General features: G+C 51.4%; 1 protein-coding gene across 2 annotated transcripts in view; it reads right to left on the reverse strand.

Annotated features, from left to right (window-relative positions):
* Positions 1-19,362, reverse strand: part of LOC144785878 (uncharacterized) — an 88,223-nt gene that overhangs the window by 6,257 nt on the left and 62,604 nt on the right. The window contains exons 6-8 of one of the 2 annotated variants that reach the window (XR_013602052.1): positions 14,029-14,161; positions 12,046-12,142; positions 11,317-11,408 (exon numbers count right to left, since the gene is read on the reverse strand). Coding sequence is in view for 1 of the 2 variants with exons in the window: in XM_078664735.1 (XP_078520861.1) it covers positions 12,046-12,142; positions 14,029-14,161 (230 nt within the window). In the remaining variant the exon portion in view is untranslated. The remainder of the gene's footprint in view (positions 1-11,316; positions 11,409-12,045; positions 12,143-14,028; positions 14,162-19,362) is intronic. The other variant, XM_078664735.1, reaches the window with a different exon arrangement.

Consider the following 19,362-nt stretch of genomic DNA (forward strand, 5'->3'; position numbering starts at 1 on the left):
TTGCCATCTGGGGGTCCCCCAAGGCTCCTCGCTGAGTCCTACGCTGTTTAATCTTTACGTAAGGCCGCTGGCTGAGGTTGTTCGTCAATGGGGTATGACAATGGTGTCATACGCCGATGACACCCAGCTAGCGGTCACGATCAGCGGGGATGCCGATGTGGATGCACCCAGATTCCAACAAGGACTGAGGGCGGTCGCTGGCTGGATGACGTCCAACTGTCTCCAGCTGAACGCTAGTAAGACCGAGGTCATGATTTTTGGGAAGCAACCGGAACTTTGGGGAGGCAGATGGTGGCCGGGGGATCTGGGTCCTACACCTATCCCAGTCTCTGAGCTTAAAAACCTCAGAGTCTGGCTGGATCCCACCCTTTCGTTTGTATGTCATACTAAACGTACGGCGGCCTGCTGTTTTGGCATTCTACGGGGACTACGTCCGGTGCTTAAGTTTTTTGATGCCGCCACCCGGCAACTCGTGATCCAAGCCACTGTCATCTCCAGGCTGGATTACGCGAGCTCTTTATTCGCTGGCTTAAACCAAGCAGAAATTGGTCGTCTGCAGCGGATTCAGAATGCCGCTGCGAGAGCGGTGGTTGGACTACCTAGATCCTGTCCGACCTCTAGCACCCTGCGATCATTGCATTGGCTACCGGTGGCCCAGCGGATTCAATTTAAGGTCCTCTGTGTCGCCTACAAAATACTTAAGGGATCCCCAGCCATGATCTTGTCCAAACTTCTGGCCCACTACACCCCTGTACGAGCATTAAGATCTGCTGATCTGGAACTAGCGGTTGTCCCTCGTGTCAAGCGCAGCAGAGCCGGCGGACGTTCTTTCCAAGTCCGCGCGGCAATGCTGTGGAATTCTCTTCCCCCGGCGATTCGCGCCCTTAGGGACTTGTTCTCATTCCGCCGAGCGGTGAAAACTTTCCTGTTCCCTTAGCCCATTCCCTCGGTTGTTTTTATCTTGTTGTGTTGTGCTGCTACCTTGTCGCGGCGCCAGGACGCTCCTTCGCTGGAGCAGCTGCGCGCCTAATAAAAATGCATAACATAACATAACATATCATAACAGTGTCCTGAGTCATTTGAAGCTGGATTCAGGTTTCAAGGTTTGTTGAACGAGTTTCAGTCTGCGGATCTGCCTCAGTGTCCCTTCCTCCTGAAGGATCAGTAATGGACCAGGTGGGTGGACAGGCAACACATCTGGCTGTAGATCAATGCCTGTTTCTGCAGATATTCTGGGCATTTCACTGAGCTGGTGTTCTAGACCGTGCAGTGCAGAGAGCCTTGAATTTTATTCTGGTTTCTACTGGAAGCCTGTGGAGAGCTTTCAGAGGAGACCTGATGTGTTCATGTTAGTGGAGGTTCAGGCACATTCTGGTGGTGTCACCTCTGTAGCCTGGCATTCACGCACAGAGAGACCAGTGCAGATAAGGTCCAGGCGTGCCATGACAAGGGCTCTGGTCAACTCCACTCAGTGGTTTGCTTGGAGTAGAGAGAGGTTATTCTTAAGTTGGGAGTGCTAGAGAATTGGGGAACAAGGTTTCAGAACCAAAATGTATCCGTATGTCTTTTGGGTATTTCATGGAGCGGTTCCTAGACCTGGGGGCGGGGCAGCATGCGACGGATAGTGTGGCATGCTCAGTTTCACTCATTTTGAGGAGGATCTAGGGATTGGTTCTGCTCATGCAGAGGAAGGTCTCCTTTGTCCAGTGATGCACATGGTCCAAACAGACGGCAAGTTTTCTTTTGCCCCTGCATGACGTAACGTGCATCTCCATTGCGCTGAAAGATTTGGGCTTGAATTCCGCGCAGGCCTTGCAGTTCTTGGTACTGTGGTCTCTTGGTAGGCAAAGACTGCATGCCTGATGATTGTCCTTCTGGCAAAACGTATGGCTACACTCCAGGCAGAAACAAAAGGGTGTGTTCTCCATGTGACTCAGAGGAGGGGGCCCCAAGCCTGTGCATCCTCCCCTCTTCCTTCAACGGGTAGCCTCGTATTTCCCCTACTTCTCCACTCGCCTACCTCTGAGTGCCTTATCTTCTACAAGTGCTTCTTTCACTCCTCCTTAGCGGAGTGTTTGTTTGGTGGGTTTGCATCCATTCCTCCTTTCTGGTGCTTGGCCGGTAGGTTCATGGGTACTCCAGCGTCCCTACACTCTGGTGTTTCAAGTGTGGGGCCTTCTTATATTTTTCCTCTGTCCTTGTTTGTAGAGTTTCTGACTCATGTGCAGTCCTCTGAGTTGGAGCCTCCTGGCTGGGTCTTAGCCTTGGCTCTTTTCAGGGGACGCGGTGTTGTCTTGGGTTGAATTGTCGTTACTCTTTTGTCCTTCACTATTAATGGACTGTGGTTGCAGACTTCTTTCGTCTGCTGCACAGTTTTTCATATGTTGTTTTTCTGTCTCTAGGGAGAATGTTGTATTGTTTGCAGGGTTGCTTTACAGTGGCTGCGCTCTGCTCTTTCCTTCTATGACTTTCGGTGCCACAGTGCCTGGCACTTTCCCGAATGGGCTGTTCTCCTCCATTCGTTTCTGTTTATCTGCTGTTTCACACACTGTTCCCATATTCTCACAGTTTTTGTTGTGATGGTTCTGCGTTTTGGCGCAGAAAAGGTCTCCGAAGAAAACTGATGTTGGCGCGCCAGGGTGGGGATTATGTGACCTCACTGACGTCATGCCCGCGGGCGACGTCAGGGCGGAGTCACCCGGTACTGCCCACCGGCGAGCAGAGATGCTGGGGAAAAGAAAAGTTTTCCGGATCCAGTCTCACGCCTGGGGATAATTTTACGTTAAGGAATCTGCGGCAAGAATTGTCTCTACCAGATCCATCGTTACCGAAGGTAAGTATCTCGTACATTAAGTCCACTCAAAGGAGGTTACAGTACTTGAGGACTCAGCTTATCTAGACGTGGGACTCAAACAGTGGCTTCTAGTTTTTGATACCCTGGCATCTGGATTACACATCATGTTGGTGCCCAGTGTTTTCTGAATATGGGCATGGTGAGGATAGGACCATAGAGCATGATTGGATTTTGGAATAAGCTGCTGCTGTCTGCAATAGGTAGGGGCTCGCGGGCAAATAATGTGTTTTTCCCTCAATGTCTCTATGTTTTCCAGTGATCCATGTCCCCGTTGACACAGGAATGGACCAGTTGTTTGTGTCCATTGTCTGGCCTGGAAAGGACAGTTGATTTAGGTTGAACATATTAACCTTGCAATGGGAAAAGGTAGGGTTGGAACAACCAGATATGGAACTTTATCACATGGCATCCCAACTGCAGCTTGATGTGCAGTGGTTGGACGAAAACATTACCTGGGAGACCATTTACTACAAAGGGGTGAATGCAAATGCACCACTCCTGGAATTTCTCAAGATGGAGGGAGCATCCCGGTGCACTTTTCAAATACAATCAGGCAGGTGAGTCCGGTCTGGGAGGAATGGTGAAAGTTGGTATGAGACATTGGCTATTTGCAGCCAACATGAGGTTGTGGAGTCACATTGTACAGGAAATGTCAGCAATGTAAGGCGGGAGGGAAGAAGTTACTATAAGATACCTAGAAACAGATCGGTCACATTTACAGAAGCGCTGGATTATTCTGGTAAGACTAGGTGAGTTATGTGGAGTACACACATTATCAAAGCCCCAGACACAACACAATGATTCTGGATATAAGGATGCTTGTGGCTAATATATATAGGGTGTCAAACCAAGAAAGAGGTGGTAGTGCTATGGAGGCATGGAAATTTGACCAAAGACTGCGAGGAACCACTCAGTGAGACAAGGCATGCGCCTAGGTTTTCAAAAAGTATTTAGCAATGCATAGTTTAAAGTGGCTCGGTCTAAATACCTCCAGACAACCGACTTGTTGCGGCTCATGTTAAGATTTATCGTGAATACTCTTCTAATTGCCCAGGGTAACAAGAATCAGGAGCAGAGTTCTTACACATGACATGGCAATGCTTACATGGACAAACTTAATGGAATAAAAAAACAATGCCCACTGGAGCTGCTCCTACAAAAAAGGGTAACTTGATGTGTAGGTTTGTGGTCCTGGGGACCGTGGTGGTAAAACATTGACTAGCCATATACTGACTAAGCCCGAAGTCGCCAAGGATGCAATGCTCGATCAGGGACATGATAGGACACGACGGAGGAAGTCAGATGAAGGCAGGAAGGAGAGATGATAAACTTACTTTTGGCACAGTGGGCAGCAGTACTTCAGGACCTCATCATGCACTGGTGAGTTTTAGGCATGCACACACACCACACAAAAGCATAAGCCCATGCACACACGAAAGGAATATTCTGCCATAGGCAGAGGTGAAAAGAAAAAAGCCGCCAGGCACAGAAAAAAGGAAGTTGCAGCTCTAGGCAGAGAAAGAAGGCACAAGCCATGCATAAAATAAAATGAAATCATACTCCACGCAGAGCAAAGGGAGGGTATAACCCAAGCAGAACCATAGGGAAAACATACTAAGGCACAGAAAAAAGGAAGGTGTCGGGGCGTGGCCAAGATGGCGACGGAGTGAGACGTCTTTTAGAGTCCCTCCGGCGCCGACCTCAGCTTAGCGTTGTCTAGCACCTGGAGCACCAAGCTATCGGCGCCCCCACTGCCTGCTGTGACCCCCAAGGCAGAGGGGCTGGGTCCGGTAATGCGCACTCGTCCAGCGGGGGCTCTGAGGCGGACTCCGGAGCAGTAGCGACCTGCGGCCCTGCGATCCCCGACCTCGAGTGGCGAGAGGGGCCGGGCTTCCTGCACCGCGGAGGAGGTGAGCGACCGCTGGCGGAGGGCTGCGCACAGGCAAGCCTTCGGCACCATCGGCTTGCGAATCGCCCCGGCCGGGGGTGCTGCATCGGGCCCTGAGGGGGGGCGGCCTCGCCCAGAGACTTCGCTACGGCCAGGAGGAGGGTGCCGAAGACGGAGGTCGGCAGAGGACGGCGGGAACCGCGGCTGCTCTACCTCTCCCCCCCCCCGTCCCTGATCTAACGGGGGGGCTGCCTGGCCAAGGGGCTCTTTCAGGGACGCTGTCCGAATGCGGAGTACGCCCGGAGGTGCTGCCACGTCGTCTAGCTGTGCCCCGCCTGAGAAGCCACGTTACTGCAGAAGGCGCCGCCATTTGCAAGACTGACCTGCATGCCCTGGTAGCGCTGGAGTTGTAGAGAGGGGCTCTGAATGGCGTTGCTCAGCAGCGGGGGCCGGTTGAACCATCTGGGGCCTGACCTGCGAGATCACCGCCTCTAAGGGGCCTGGCTGGCCAGGGGCCCTACGGGGTCCACCACATTAGCGGTGCAGGAGTAGACGGGGACAACGCAGGCACCCGGACTGAAGGGGTGGTGGCGCGCGACATACGCCACGTGGTGCTTGACGATCCTCAAGACGCTTGTGGCCGGCGTCGACACCTGCGGTGGCCTTGGGAAGCAGCAGTGCTCGGCTCTGGGCGCAAATCTGGGAGCCTCGCAGCTGCAGTGATGGTCCGTCTGGTCCCGGGACCGGGCCGGCTGTTCTTCAAGAACCTGGCGCTATCTACAGGGGACCTTGCGACGAGCCCCTGCAGCAGACCGGAGCCCTCTGCAGCCGCTGGTGGGAGAGCAATTCAACGGCGCCACGATGTCCACGTCGCAACGCAAGGGGAAACCTGGCAAGGAAGCACCACAGAAAGGGACCCAACAGCCGGCGTTTCCTGGACCCAGCGCGTCTCCCGGGCAAACCGACGATGAGGCTCCCGCCACCAAGGCCTTTATGAAGGAACTCTTTGCCGCCATGAAGGATGACATCTCAGAGCTCCGCTCTCAACTGGCCTCGGACCTCCGCGAGGTACGGAGAGATGTGGACGGCATTGGGGAACGGGTTGCCACCCTAGAGGATCACGACCTCAGTATGGCGAACGACGTGCACCAACTACAGCAAGATGTAATTCGGCTCACGGAACAGAACCTGGATCTTCAGGCGCACGCAGAGGACTTAGAGAATCGTTCCCGCCGGAACAACATCCGCATCCGGGCAGTGCCATGGGACGGAGAAGCTGGTGACTTGCGGGGGTATGTGGAAGCGCTCTTCCTACAGGTTCTTGATGATGAGGACGTGCGTGCCGTCAGGATGGACAGGGTCCACAGGGTTGGCTTGCCCAGACGCGGAGGGGGGCCTCCTCCCGATATTTTGGTGTGCGTCCACGACTTTCAGCTGAAGGAGCGCATTCTCCGGAAGGCCCGGGAGATCTCTTCTATACAGTTCCGAGACCACCGACCCCAACTGTTTCAAGACTTGGCGGCTTCAACTCTCCAGAAGCGACGGGAGTTTCGTCCTATCACCTCCTACCTCAGGGAAAAGTCTATATCTTATTCCTGGGGCCACCCCTTTCGCCTCATCTTCAGGTGGCAGAACAGACTGGTGCAGGTCCGGTCTCTTCAGGCGGCCAGGGATCTCTTGGGCCTTGACGATGCTTCCCCTGCCCCAGATGACGGGGGCTCCCCTTCGAGGCGGAGACACCGGTCATCGTCTTGGCAGAGAGTGGGCCGAGACAGTAACCCGAGACGGCCAGATCGCACAACCAGCTTGCAGGAGCGGGGAGCAGCGGTTGCCTCCGTTGCATCTGTGACGGTGCCTTCGACGCAGGGCAGCTCTGGGGCGGCTTGAGCCTCGTAGCAAAGTCTTATGGCGCCGGAGGGGCCCTTCACCTTCAGGTACTGTGGGTAACTTGTACTTTTGGGAAGACACCACAGTCCGGCCCTCGGAGGGCACACACATTGGGCCCTTCCCCCACCACGAGGGGCGAATACATTTGCCCTTACGTGGGAACTTCTGTTGCTTGTTCGTATACTTTCTTTGCTATGCAGTTTTGGGCGGGGGGGATCCGGGATGGTATGTTGAGGGAGTGGGGGGGGGGGGGGTGTAGGGAAGTTAGAGGGGTTGCATTGGGGGGTGGTGGTGACCAGAATGAGTGGTTGGGTGTGTCTGTTGCTTTTGGTTTGGTACTACTTCAAGGGATTGTTGGCGCGAGCCTTGGTTATGGTGCGGTCTATGCTCCTTGTTCAGGTGTAGTAGCGCATGTGCAGCTATGGGTGGGACCTCTGGGACAGCCTGACGATTGGCTCTGGGGGTTGCTTGGAGAGGAGGGGTGGCAGCCTAGCGAGAGTGGTGGAGGGGATGGAGTGCAGGGGGGGGTCTGACGTGGGAGGTGGGAGGCATGATGGGGTTTTTTCCCCAAGGTGATAGCTGTGCGACAGGACTTACTGTTTTACGATGCCAGTTAGTATTGGTACATGGAATGTGAAAGGTCTGAACTCCCCGCAGAAACGCCAGAAACTTTGGAAATACTTAACTGATCATCAGCTAGATGTGGTGGGCCTCCAGGAGACTCACTTAGCGCGCAGAGATGAGCTACGCCTCAAACACAGGCACTTCCCCCTTATTTACAGGTCCTCGGCCTCCTCTAAACATAGGGGGGTAGCCCTCTTATTTCGCACGTCCCTCCACTTCCAACCAATGGGGGTGGAATGCGATAGGGAAGGCCGATGGCTGATGGTAAAGGGGTTATTGCATGGTAGGCTTTGCACTTTTGTGGTGGTGTATGTCCCCAATACGGGTCAAAATAGCTTTCTCCAGGATCTGCTGCGCAGGGTGGGGGACTTTGTGGAGGGGCACTTGTTTTTGCTAGGGGACTTTAATATGGTTTGGGACAGGGACCTGGATAGAGACCTCAGAGATCAGACGCTGGCCTGTTTTCTACTGAAACACGGCGACTGGTGGGTGAACTAGGCCTGATTGATGGCTGGCGCTTTCAGCATCCCCAATCTCTAGATTACACCTTCTTTTCTCATGTCCACCATTCCTATTCCCGCCTCGACCATGTCTTCTTGAGCCAGGCGCTGAGGGGGGGATGTCCGCGACTCCAGCATTTTTCCATTGTCCCTGTCTGATCACAGCCTGCTAGTCCTTGGAATACACTGGACGGCGAAAGGTGACAACCTTCGTAAGTGGTACTTTCCAGCTGCGCCCACTCGGGACGACACCTGCTGCAGGGAACTACGGAGGCCATTCGAGAATTCATGTCTCTTAACCCCGTCTCGGACACGTCTATTTTTACCACTTGGGATGCTTGCAAGGCCTCGCTATGGGGCACCTGCCTGGCTCTCAATGCCCGCATTAACAAACTGAGGAGGAAAGAGCAGGAAGGGCTGGAGGCCGAACTCGCCACCTTGGATCAAGCGCACAAGCTCCACCCGTCTCGACTGACCTTCCGCCCCTTGACAGCGGTTAGGGGGAAATTAAAGGCGCACTACAATAATCGGGAGGAATTCACCCTCTTAAGGCTCCGACACCTCTCGTACGCTCAGGGGAACAACGTGGGACGACACTTGGCCCGTCAGCTTCGGGATAGGAGAGAGAGGGAATACATTGGAGGTATTCGTGGCTCGTCTGGTGACCTGCACCACCGCGATGAGGACAAGGCATCCCTCTTTGGCCGCTTTTATGCCGATCTCTATGCGGGGGATGCCCTCGATGCTGAGGATCAGGCGAATTATCTGGCAGAGCTCCCTATCCCCCAGGTCTCTGCTGAACGAAACGACTTCCTGACTGCCCCCATCTCAAGAGCGGAGGTGCTGGACGCCATCAAAGCTCTGAAACTCCATAAGGCGCCGGGTCCTGATGGCTATACCGCCCTTTTCTATCAGACCTTCGCAACGGAGTTGTGCGACTACCTGGTCTCCCTCTTTAATGAAATGGCGTCGACTGAGAGGACTTCGGGTACTATGGCGGAGGCGGTGATATCTGTTATTCCTAAGGTGGGGAAAGACCCGTCCAAATGCTCCTCATACCGACCGATAGCCCTCCTCAATATTGACGCTAAGCTATATTCTTCTATCCTTGCACGAAGGCTCCAGGACTTAATGCCGGTCCTCATCCATCCGGACCAGTCCGGCTTCATCAAGGGCCGAAAGACCCATGATAATTTGAGACGAGTTGTCCACCTGAGAGAAAAAGCCAATCGGTTTCGTATCCCAGCGGTGCTGGTCAGTCTTGACGCCGAGAAGGCCTTCGACCGTGTGGACTGGGGGTTTCTGTTTCGCACCCTGACCGCATTTGGCTTTTCGAGTAAATTTATAACTATGGTACAGGCAAATTATAGTGCCCCCCGCTCCAGAGTGATGGTCAATGGACACCTCTCCACCTTCTTTTCGCACACTCGGGGTACCCGACAGGGCTGCCCCCTTTCCCCCCTGCTCTTTGCGCTGAGCATTTGGCACTGGCAGTGAGGGGGCATGAGGGGATCCGAGGTCTCCCCTTTACCGGTGAGCAACACAAAATCTCCCTGTTTGCGGATGACGTTTTATTATCCATGGGGGATCCGGCGCACTCACTCCCGCACGTCCAGGAGGTCCTCTGTCGCTTTGAGTCGGTGGCTGGTTTCAAAGTTAACTTTGATAAATCGTATACCCTCAATCTCACACTCCCTCCTGCAGAGGTGGAGAGGGTGCGGCCGCTGACCCCTCTATCCTGGGCGACCACCTCTCTCCTTTATTTGGGAATTCGGCTGACGCCTTCCATAGGGGGGTTGTTCTCTGCGACCTACCCTCCACTGCTAGCCTCGGTGCGAGCAGACTTAGATCGATGGAAGCCGAAGTACATCTCGTGGCTGGGTAGAATTCACGCTTTAAAGATGGTCCTCCTGCCCAAATTTCTGTACCTCTTCCAGGCCCTCCCCATTCCGATCGATATGGACTTCTTCCGGCGCCTTAAGACCTTGATGCTGCGCTTCACCTGGCAGGGGGGTCCAGCGCGTTTCTCCTTCGCTACTCTGCGGCGGCCGCGGAAGGAGGGGGGGTGGGTTTCCCCGATATGCACCTCTATTACAAGGCTGCACAATTGCGAGTGATGGTGGAATGGTCCCAACAACTCTCAGAAAAACACTGGCTGCACATGGACAGGAGTGTCGCGGGGAGGTCCATATGGGACCTGGCTTGGAAACCTAAGGTGGATAGGCCCAGGAACGCTTACATCAGTACCCCCACGAGCACGGTACTGAAAGTGTGGGACTCGGTCGCCGGCAATGATCGCTGGACCACGTTTCCCTCCCCCTTTACACCGATACACTTTAATCCGGCTTTCCCGCCGGCGCTGCAGGAAGGCCCCTTTCAACTGTGGAGGGAAGGGGGCTGTAGGGCCCTCACACACCTGTTTCACGGTTCTGCCCCACTCACCTTCGCTAATTGCATGAGGGACTATGGCGTCCCGGCCACGGAGCGATACCACCACCTCCAACTTATCCACTGGGCTACCTCCTCGGGGATAGGCGACGCAGCCACTAGACCCCTGTCCCCATTTGAGGCCTTTATCCTCCGCACCAACACTATGAGAGGTGCTATCTCCTTCCTTTATAACCTGCTCCTTACCACCGCCGTGGCACCCCGTCCCCGCTATATGGGGCACTGGGAGGAACTTCTGGGGAGGGATATCACAGATGAGGAATGGTCGGGTCTTTGGCGCGACATTACGGCGCATAACCATTCCATAGAACTACGAGAAGCTCATCTCAAGACCCTCATGGATTAGTACTTATACCCATCTAAGTTACATCGCATATTTCCGGCCTCTTCAGACCGGTGTTGGAGGGGCTGTGGCCTCTTGGGTGACTTCCGCCACATCTGGTGGGACTGCCCGATCATTCGCCCATTTTGGGATGAGATTTTGTCCCATAGCAAAGATATTCTCGGATACCCTGTGGCTGACTCCATAGATCACGTCCTGCTGGGACTACGGGACCCCGCTCTCGAACGTCAAACCAGAGCTGACAAACAAATCCTGTGGCTCTGCATTGGAGCTGCCAAGCTCACCCTAGCAGCGGCCTGGAAGAAGCCAGAGGCCCCAGCGATATCCTTGTGGCACGCGTGGCTGTGGAGATTATTGAGCATGGAACGAGTGGCGGACATCTTCCTAGGAGCCTTCAAGAATTTTATGTTCCGATGGGGTCCCCCTGGTCCGCTTTCTCTCAAAAGGGCTGCCATCTGCTGTTTGTCCATCCACATTGCGCACGCTTCATCTATTCCAGATATGACCATGGCTGTATGACTGTTGGAGTGCTTGGGTCTATTCGTCACCACCACCTGGGGGGTGGGTAGAGAAGGGGGTAGGGTGGGGTATAGTAGTTATGTTAATTGTTGCGACGCCCTCAAGGCACTGGGAGGCTTCAACCTCTCCTGCACTGTATCAATCGCCTTCCCCCCGGTACCCCAGGTAGGCGGAGCTTTTACCCCTCCGGATTCAGAGGAGGGATTGACTTTGATGGACATCGGAGACTGATCTTCCAATTGCACTGTGGTACCTGTTATGCCGATTATAATGTGCTGTATGCCTCTTCTTTATTCCTCCTGTGGGATGCACTGCAGGGCTGTCGCTTGTATTATTTTCTCTGTTCTTCAAAACAATACAAATAAAACTTTAAAAAAAATAAAATAAAGGAAGGTGTCGCTCTAGACAGAGGAAAAAGGAATGCATTACCATAGGCAAACAGATGGCAAATCCCATGCATTAACAAAATGAAGGCATATCCTAGGCAGTGCAGAGAGTGAGCAAGTCCATGCAAAAACAAGAGGAAGGCATACCCCAGGCAGCGCAGAGGAAGAGCATTCCCAGGCACAAACAAAAGGAGAGCATAGCCTCAGGCATAGACAACACAAAGGCATAGCACAGGCACAGAAAATGCAGGATAAAAGGAAAGCACAGACCCAGATAACGCAAAGCAATAGCATACCCTTGCACAGACAAAAGGAAGGTATAGTACAGATGCAGGAAAGGCGGGATAAAAGGAAAGCATGACTCTGGACAGCGCAGATGGAGACCATAATCTTGCACAGATAAAAGGAAGGCATACCCCAGACACAGAGAGCTACATCATGCACAAACAAAAGGAAAGCATAGCTCTAGGCATTGATAAAAGGAAGGCATAGTCACAAGTGAAAGGCAGGCCTAGCCCCAGGCCACCATGATGTGTGGTCTGCATTCTTCAATGGGACAGTCAAGGCACTCTACACCCACCCTCTGATGACCTCACCTTGGTCAGGGTCAATGAATCCATGTCGTATGAGGAAGTCGAGCACCACCAAGGCACAGTTGGGTTTGAAGTCAGTGGTTGCTATGGTCTCTTTCACCTAGGACCAAAACGCAAAACAAAGGGAAAAAAGGTGTAACATGGAAGGAGCGGTAAACTTGCATTATTTGTGGTATTGGTCACCGTCACTGCGCTCAACATCCTCAACTCCAGCAAATGAAGCAGGAACCACAAGCTGAGCCCTGTACCAAGGGACGCCTGGTGATGCCCTTCTGTACGCCAGTTATGAATCTGAAACTTCTTGTGCAAAACTCTCCATCCACATCTCATTGCTAACAATCTCACTCTGTCGATGCCCACAGCATCTTCCTTTGGGATTACAGACTTTGGCCTTATTTAGACTCAAACAGAAGAAGGTATCACATGCTGAGCTCTGTGCCATGGAACGCCTCGCTAGGACAGTGCTCTTCTGCATACCAATCATGAAATTCCGGGTGCACCTTCTGGTGCACAACTGACCATCGGTGCTTCACCACCACAACAGAGCCCTGGCCATGCACAGAGTTTCTCCCTGTGGTGTTCCAGAGACTCAGCTTCTTCACTCAGAACCAAATGAAGGAGGCTTCACACTTGAGCTCTATACATAGGAACACCTGCCCAGGACGGTGCCCTTGCGCTCAACTCTTCGTTTGCAACACACTAGCACAACACAGTTTTATCCATGTCCAGAGAATCAATTACATGATGCATTCATCACACACCTCATCTGAGCAGTGCCCTTCTGTCAACCAGTCTTTATTCCCTGGTGCAGCTCCTTAAGCACAGCTGCCCAGCCGCATCTCAACATCCATGCACAGAAAATCTCCCTGTGGTGTTACATCCAATGACCTTCTTTAGACTCAACCAGACGAAGCACGTATCACATGCTAAGCTCAGTGCCAAGAGAGGTCTGGCCTGTGCCTAATATGAAATCCCTGGTGCCAGCTTTTAGCGCAGCTTCTGCACAGCTGTCCACACACACCTCACCCCTCACACAGCTGTCCTTGGCTTTGCGTCTCTTTTCTCACCTTCTCCAGGGCTCACAGGTAGAACCTCAACGCCCCACATAGCTGTGTCCTTCACTTTGGGTCTCCTTTCTCACCTTCTCCAGGGCCCATAGGTAGAACCTCACCTCTCCACACAGCTCTGCCCTTGGCCTGCCATCTCCCTTCTCCCCTTCTCCAGGATAGGACCTCCATGGTCGCACATCTCCCTTCTCACTTTCTCCAGGGGCCACAGGTAGAACCTCACCTCCCCACGCAGCTATGTTCTTGGAATCGCGTCTCCCTTCTCACCTTTTCCAGGGGCCACAGGTAGCACCTCACCACCCCACACAGCTCTATCAACGGCCTAGCATCTCTCTTCTCACCTTCTCCAGGGGCTACAGGAAGAACCTCACCACACCACACAGCTCTACAGCATCTTCCTTCTCTAAGGCCCACAAGTAGAACCTCACCATCCCACAGCGCTCTTTCCTTGACCTCACATCTCCCTTCTCACCTTCTCTAAGGCACACAGGTAGAACCTCACCGCCCCCTCAGTGCTCGGTCCACGGCCTCGTGTCCCCCTTCTCACCTTCTCCAGGGGCTACAGGTAGAACCTCACCACCCCTCAGCGCTCTGTCCACGGCCTCGTGTCTCCCTTCTCACCTTCTCCAGGGGCTACAGGTAGAACCTCACCGCCCCCTCAGTGCTCGGTCCACGGCCTCGCGTCTCCCTTCTCACCTTCTCCAGGGGCTACAGGTAGAACCTCACCACCCCTCAGCGCTCTGTCCACGGCCTCGTGTCTCCCTTCTCACCTTCTCCAGGGGCTACAGGTAGAACCTCACCGCCCCCTCAGTGCTCGGTCCACGGCCTCGCGTCTCCCTTCTCACCTTCTCCAGGGGCTACAGGTAGAAGCTCACCACCCCTCAGTGCTCGGTCCGTGGCCTCGCGTCTCTCTTCTCACCTTCTCCAGGGGCCACAGGTAGAACTCCTGCACTTCTCCATCTCCCACTCTGGGCACAAAGTCCTGGGGCAACTCCAGGTCAAACACGAACTGGCACTCGGGGTAAACGCCCTTCACACTCTCATAGGTGTAGCTGCAAAAAGGAAAAATAGGAGACAATTTGTGTAACTGTTTACAAGAAACAGTCTAATTTCAACAACATGTATGTTTCGGCGGCTCAGCGATCCATCTAGTGGATGCGGTTGTTTATTCATGGATATCCTAAAAACAATCTTTGCACATGAAGTGCCTACATTCACTGCAGAGAGCCCCACCGCCAGGCATTACCGTAATTTAAAAAAAGCTGGAAGGAATCTTAAATTCACATCAACACTGTGTGCTTAGTTTCTGACATTTATACATGAAAATACACAGCATATTTCCAAAATAGTGAAGTTGCCACAAACCACTTTTCCACTTTTCTCTTAAATTGCTGCTTTTGCTTTCACCTTAGCAACACTGCTTAGTTTCTTTCTTTTTCTTGGGAATCCTCCACTAGTGCTACTGAGTTCTGGGATTGCCTAATATCGGATGCCTGTCTACACCTTCTGTCCCTTTTTCTCACTCTTCAAGACTTTTTCCTCCCTCTTATCTCCGGTTGTCATTCTCGCTATTTTGTCCCTAAAAAATTAAGCGTTACGTAACTCCCTTCCATTGATGCCACCAACAAAAACACTAAGAGAGAAGAGAGGACGGGACAAAATAGAGGACAGGAAAAAAGAGAAGAGGGGAGAAAAGCGAGGACAAGAGAGAAGAGAAAAGAGGAGAGGAGAAGAGAAAAGAGAAAAGAAATGCAAAAACAACAGTTGATGGACAGAATGCAGAACAATGTCATACATTCACCCCAGTACAGAGATATGGGCCTAAATCAATCATTTTGTTGCTCACCATGCCATTCCAGTTTGAACCCAGCCATATGCAAATCAGTCTTGACCCTGTGCCCCATGGGAACAGTCCAGCCCGAACTACCAAGCCAGGTCCTCCCTGGACTGGAAACAAGCATCCTAGGAACGGTTTCGGGCTTTCAGCCCTCATCAGCCAGGATAGCTTGTTTCCAGTGGCATGGAGAGCACGGGACTCACGTCTGAGCACACCCGTCCCACTCGGGGTGACAAATGCAAAAACAACAGTTGATGGACAGAATGCAGAACAATGTCATACATTCACCCCAGTACAGAGATCTGGGCGTAAATCCATCATTTTTTTGCTCACCATGCCATTCCAGTTTGAACCCAGCCATATTAAACCCAGATCTGTGACTGGGGGTGAATGTTTTGCCAATTTGCAACATTCCGTCCATCATCTTGTGTGTTTTGCTGAGAGAAAAGAAAGGCAGACTCCTGGAGCTTGATGTGAAAGAACAATGTATCTGAGCCTGCACCCCAAAACAAACTCAAAATGGAACTCAGTTGAGGGGCTGTCACCTAGACACCACCCGAGAACACAACAGAATTAGGAATAAATCTTGAGAGTGCACTCAAAGTGGATGGCAAAAAAGTAGGAATAAATCTTAGAGTGCAATCAAACTGGTACCCAACCTCAGAGAGCACACAAACTGGACCCCAACGACAAAGTGCACTTAAACTGGACTCAACTAAGTGCACTCAAACTGGGCCCACCTGAGAGCGCACTCAAACTTGACCCCAGTCACAAAGTGCACTCAAACCTGAACCCAACCTTAGAATGTGTCCAAACTGGATCCCAACCTAAAGGTGCAAGCGAACTGGAACACAACCAGAGAGCGCACTAAAACTAGACACCAACCAAAGAGTGCACGGACTCTGGACAGCAACTTAAAAGTGCACTCAAAATGGGCCGAAGCTGGATGCATGAAGTGTCAGAGTTGAGTCCAGACTGAGTGTTCTCTGAACATAATCAAAACTGACCCACACATCTGGGAGCAGAATTATATTGGAATTCATTGCAGGAGTGCAATCAAACTGCACCCAAAACCGAGGACCCAAGCAAAATTGAACTTAATATCAAATGAGAGCGCACTCAAACTGGAAGCCAACCAGGAAGGATTATATGAAAGTGCACTGCTAACCTGAGAGTGCATTCATACTGGTCTCACACTTGAGATGACACTCACACCTGTCCCCAAACTGAGAGCGCACTCAAACTGGATCCAAAATTGAAACAACACTCAAACTGGACCCCGATCAGTGAGCACACTCTGGGGGCCTGATTCACTAAGGTTAACTTACGCTTTTGTGTATGTTTACAATTGTCTGCTATTCACAAAGGGATTTACGAGTAATAGCTTCACGAATGAGGAGTGACTGTATATAAAAAGATAGGACAGTCTTGTCTTTTTATGTGTTGAGACTTCGCACTCGTAAAGCTACTACTCGTAAATCCCTTTGTGAATAGCAGACAATCGTAAACTTACAGAAAAGTCTAAGTTTACCTTTGGGAATTAGACTCCAAGAACACAAAGTGGACCCCAATATATGGGCAAATTCGAACTGGGTACCAACCTGCAACAACACTCAAACAGGACCAAAACCTGTCAGCAACACTAAGATGAGAGTGGAACAGAACAGTAACCGCATCAGCCATCTTTCTGCTCACACTAGCCGTGCTTTCAAGTTGTGCCCGTCTAGGACGCCTAAAGCCTCACTTCCACATTTGGTTTTGGAGGCAAGAAATTAATTTCTAAATTAGCTTGCTCAGGAGTGGAAGTTTACATGTTTATATTTATCTGAAGGTGGTCTGTGTACTTTCCCAGGACATCAGAATGCTGCACCTTTGTAACTCCTTTGTTCAGTCCCATCACATGATCTGCTTTGTAGCCCTGCACACATAAAAACCATACATTTGTGTTCTGCCTCTGCTCGTGCAGGTGCTGGAGGGTCCCCCTTGTCGCCTGTTCCTGTGATTCACAGTTTCATTGTCTTTTGTTAATAAAGTGAAGACTTTCTTTAACAGGGGCAATTGAACTAGAACACAACTTCGAGGACAATCAGACGGGATCCCCAAATGAGAGTAGCATCTGAGCCTTGGTACCCAACCTTATATCACAATTCAAATGGAGCCCCAACTGAGACTGCAAACAAGCTCGCTGCTCTTCAGGGAACGGCTAACGATGGCCCGGTCCAAACGAGCAATGAAAAGCTACCGAGGCTCATAAAGACTCAATGATGCAAGCCGACGGACCGGTTTACCATCCTGATGTAATATACCATTTTATGTCCTGTGCATATCTTACGTCACTGATGTTTGGCATAAGCTTCCAAACTAGTTCACACCACTAATGAAGGATGCAAGCTTGGGGACTTGTTTACACCACGAATTTATGATGAATGCTTCACAACTAATTCACAACACTCATGCACGATGCAAGCTCGGGGACTTCTTCACACCACTAATTAATGATGCATGCTTCCCGACTAGTTCACACCACTGATGCAAGCTTGGGGACGTGTCTATACCACTAATGTACGATTCATGCTTCCCGACTAGTTCACACCACTGATGCAAGCTTGGGGACGTGTTTATACCACTAATGTACGATTCATGCTTCCCGACTAGTTCACACCACTGATGCAAGCTTGGGGACGTGTTTATACCACTAATGTACCATTCATGCTTCCCGACTAGTTCACACCACTGATGCAAGCTTGGGGACGTGTTTATACCACTAATGTACAATTCATGCTTCCCAACTAGTCCACACCACTGATGCAAGCTTGGGACGTGTCTATACCACTAATGTACGATTCATGCTTCCCGACTAGTTCACATCACTGATGCAAGCTTGGGGACGTGTTTATACCACTAATGTACAATTCATGCTTCCCAACTAGTCCACACCACTGATGCAAGCTTGGGGACGTGTCTATACCACTAATGTACGATTCATGCTTCCCGACTAGTTCACACCACTGATGCAAGCTTGGGGACGTGTTTATACCACTAATGTACAATTCATGCTTCCCAACTAGTCCACACCACTGATGCAAGCTTGGGACGTGTCTATACCACTAATGTACGATTCATGCTTCCCGACTAGTTCACATCACTGATGCAAGCTTGGGGACGTGTTTATACCACTAATGTACGATTCATGCTTCCCGACTAGTTCACACCACTGATGCAAGTTTGGGGACGTGTTTATACCACTAATGTACAATTCATGCTTCCCAACTAGTCCACACCACTGATGCAAGCTTGGGGACGTGTCTATACCACTAATGTACGATTCATGCTTCCCGACTAGTTCACACCACTGATGCAAGCTTGGGGACGTGTTTATACCACTAATGTACAATTCATGCTTCCCAACTAGTCCACACCACTGATGCAAGCTTGGGGACGTGTTTATACCACTAATGTACGATCCATGCTTCCCGACTAGTTCACACCACTGATGCAAGCTTGGGAACGTGTTTATACCACTAATGTACAATTCATGCTTCCCAACTAGTCCACACCACTGATGCAAGCTTGGGGACGTGTCTATACCACTAATGTACGATTCATGCTTCCCGACTAGTTCACATCACTGATGCAAACTTGGGGACGTGTTTATACCACTAATGTACGATTCATGCTTCCTGACTAGTTCACACCACTGATGCAAGCTTGCGGATGTGTTTATACCACTAATGTACAATTCATGCTTCCCAACTAGTCCACACCACTGATGCAAGCTTGGGACGTGTCTATACCACTAATGTACGATTCATGCTTCCCGACTAGTTCACATCACTGATGCAAGCTTGGGGACGTGTTTATACCACTAATGTACGATTCATGCTTCCCGACTAGTTCACACCACTGATGCAAGCTTGGGGACGTGTTTATACCACTAATGTACAATTCATGCTTCCCAACTAGTCCACACCACTGATGCAAGCTTGGGGACGTGTCTATACCACTAATGTACGATTCATGCTTCCCGACTAGTTCACACCACTGATGCAAGCTTGGGGACGTGTTTATACCACTAATGTACAATTCATGCTTCCCAACTAGTCCACACCACTGATGCAAGCTTGGGGACGTGTTTATACCACTAATGTACGATTCATGCTTCCCGACTAGTTCACACCACTGATGCAAGCTTGGGAACGTGTTTATACCACTAATGTACAATTCATGCTTCCCAACTAGTCCACACCACTGATGCAAGCTTGGGGACGTGTCTATACCACTAATGTACGATTCATGCTTCCCGACTAGTTCACACCACTGATGCAAGCTTGGGGACGTGTTTATACCACTAATGTACAATTCATGCTTCCCAACTAGTCCACACCACTGATGCAAGCTTGGGGACGTGTTTATACC

Source organism: Lissotriton helveticus, chromosome 10 (assembly GCF_964261635.1).
Source record: "Lissotriton helveticus chromosome 10, aLisHel1.1, whole genome shotgun sequence".
NCBI lineage: Eukaryota > Metazoa > Chordata > Amphibia > Caudata > Salamandridae > Lissotriton > Lissotriton helveticus.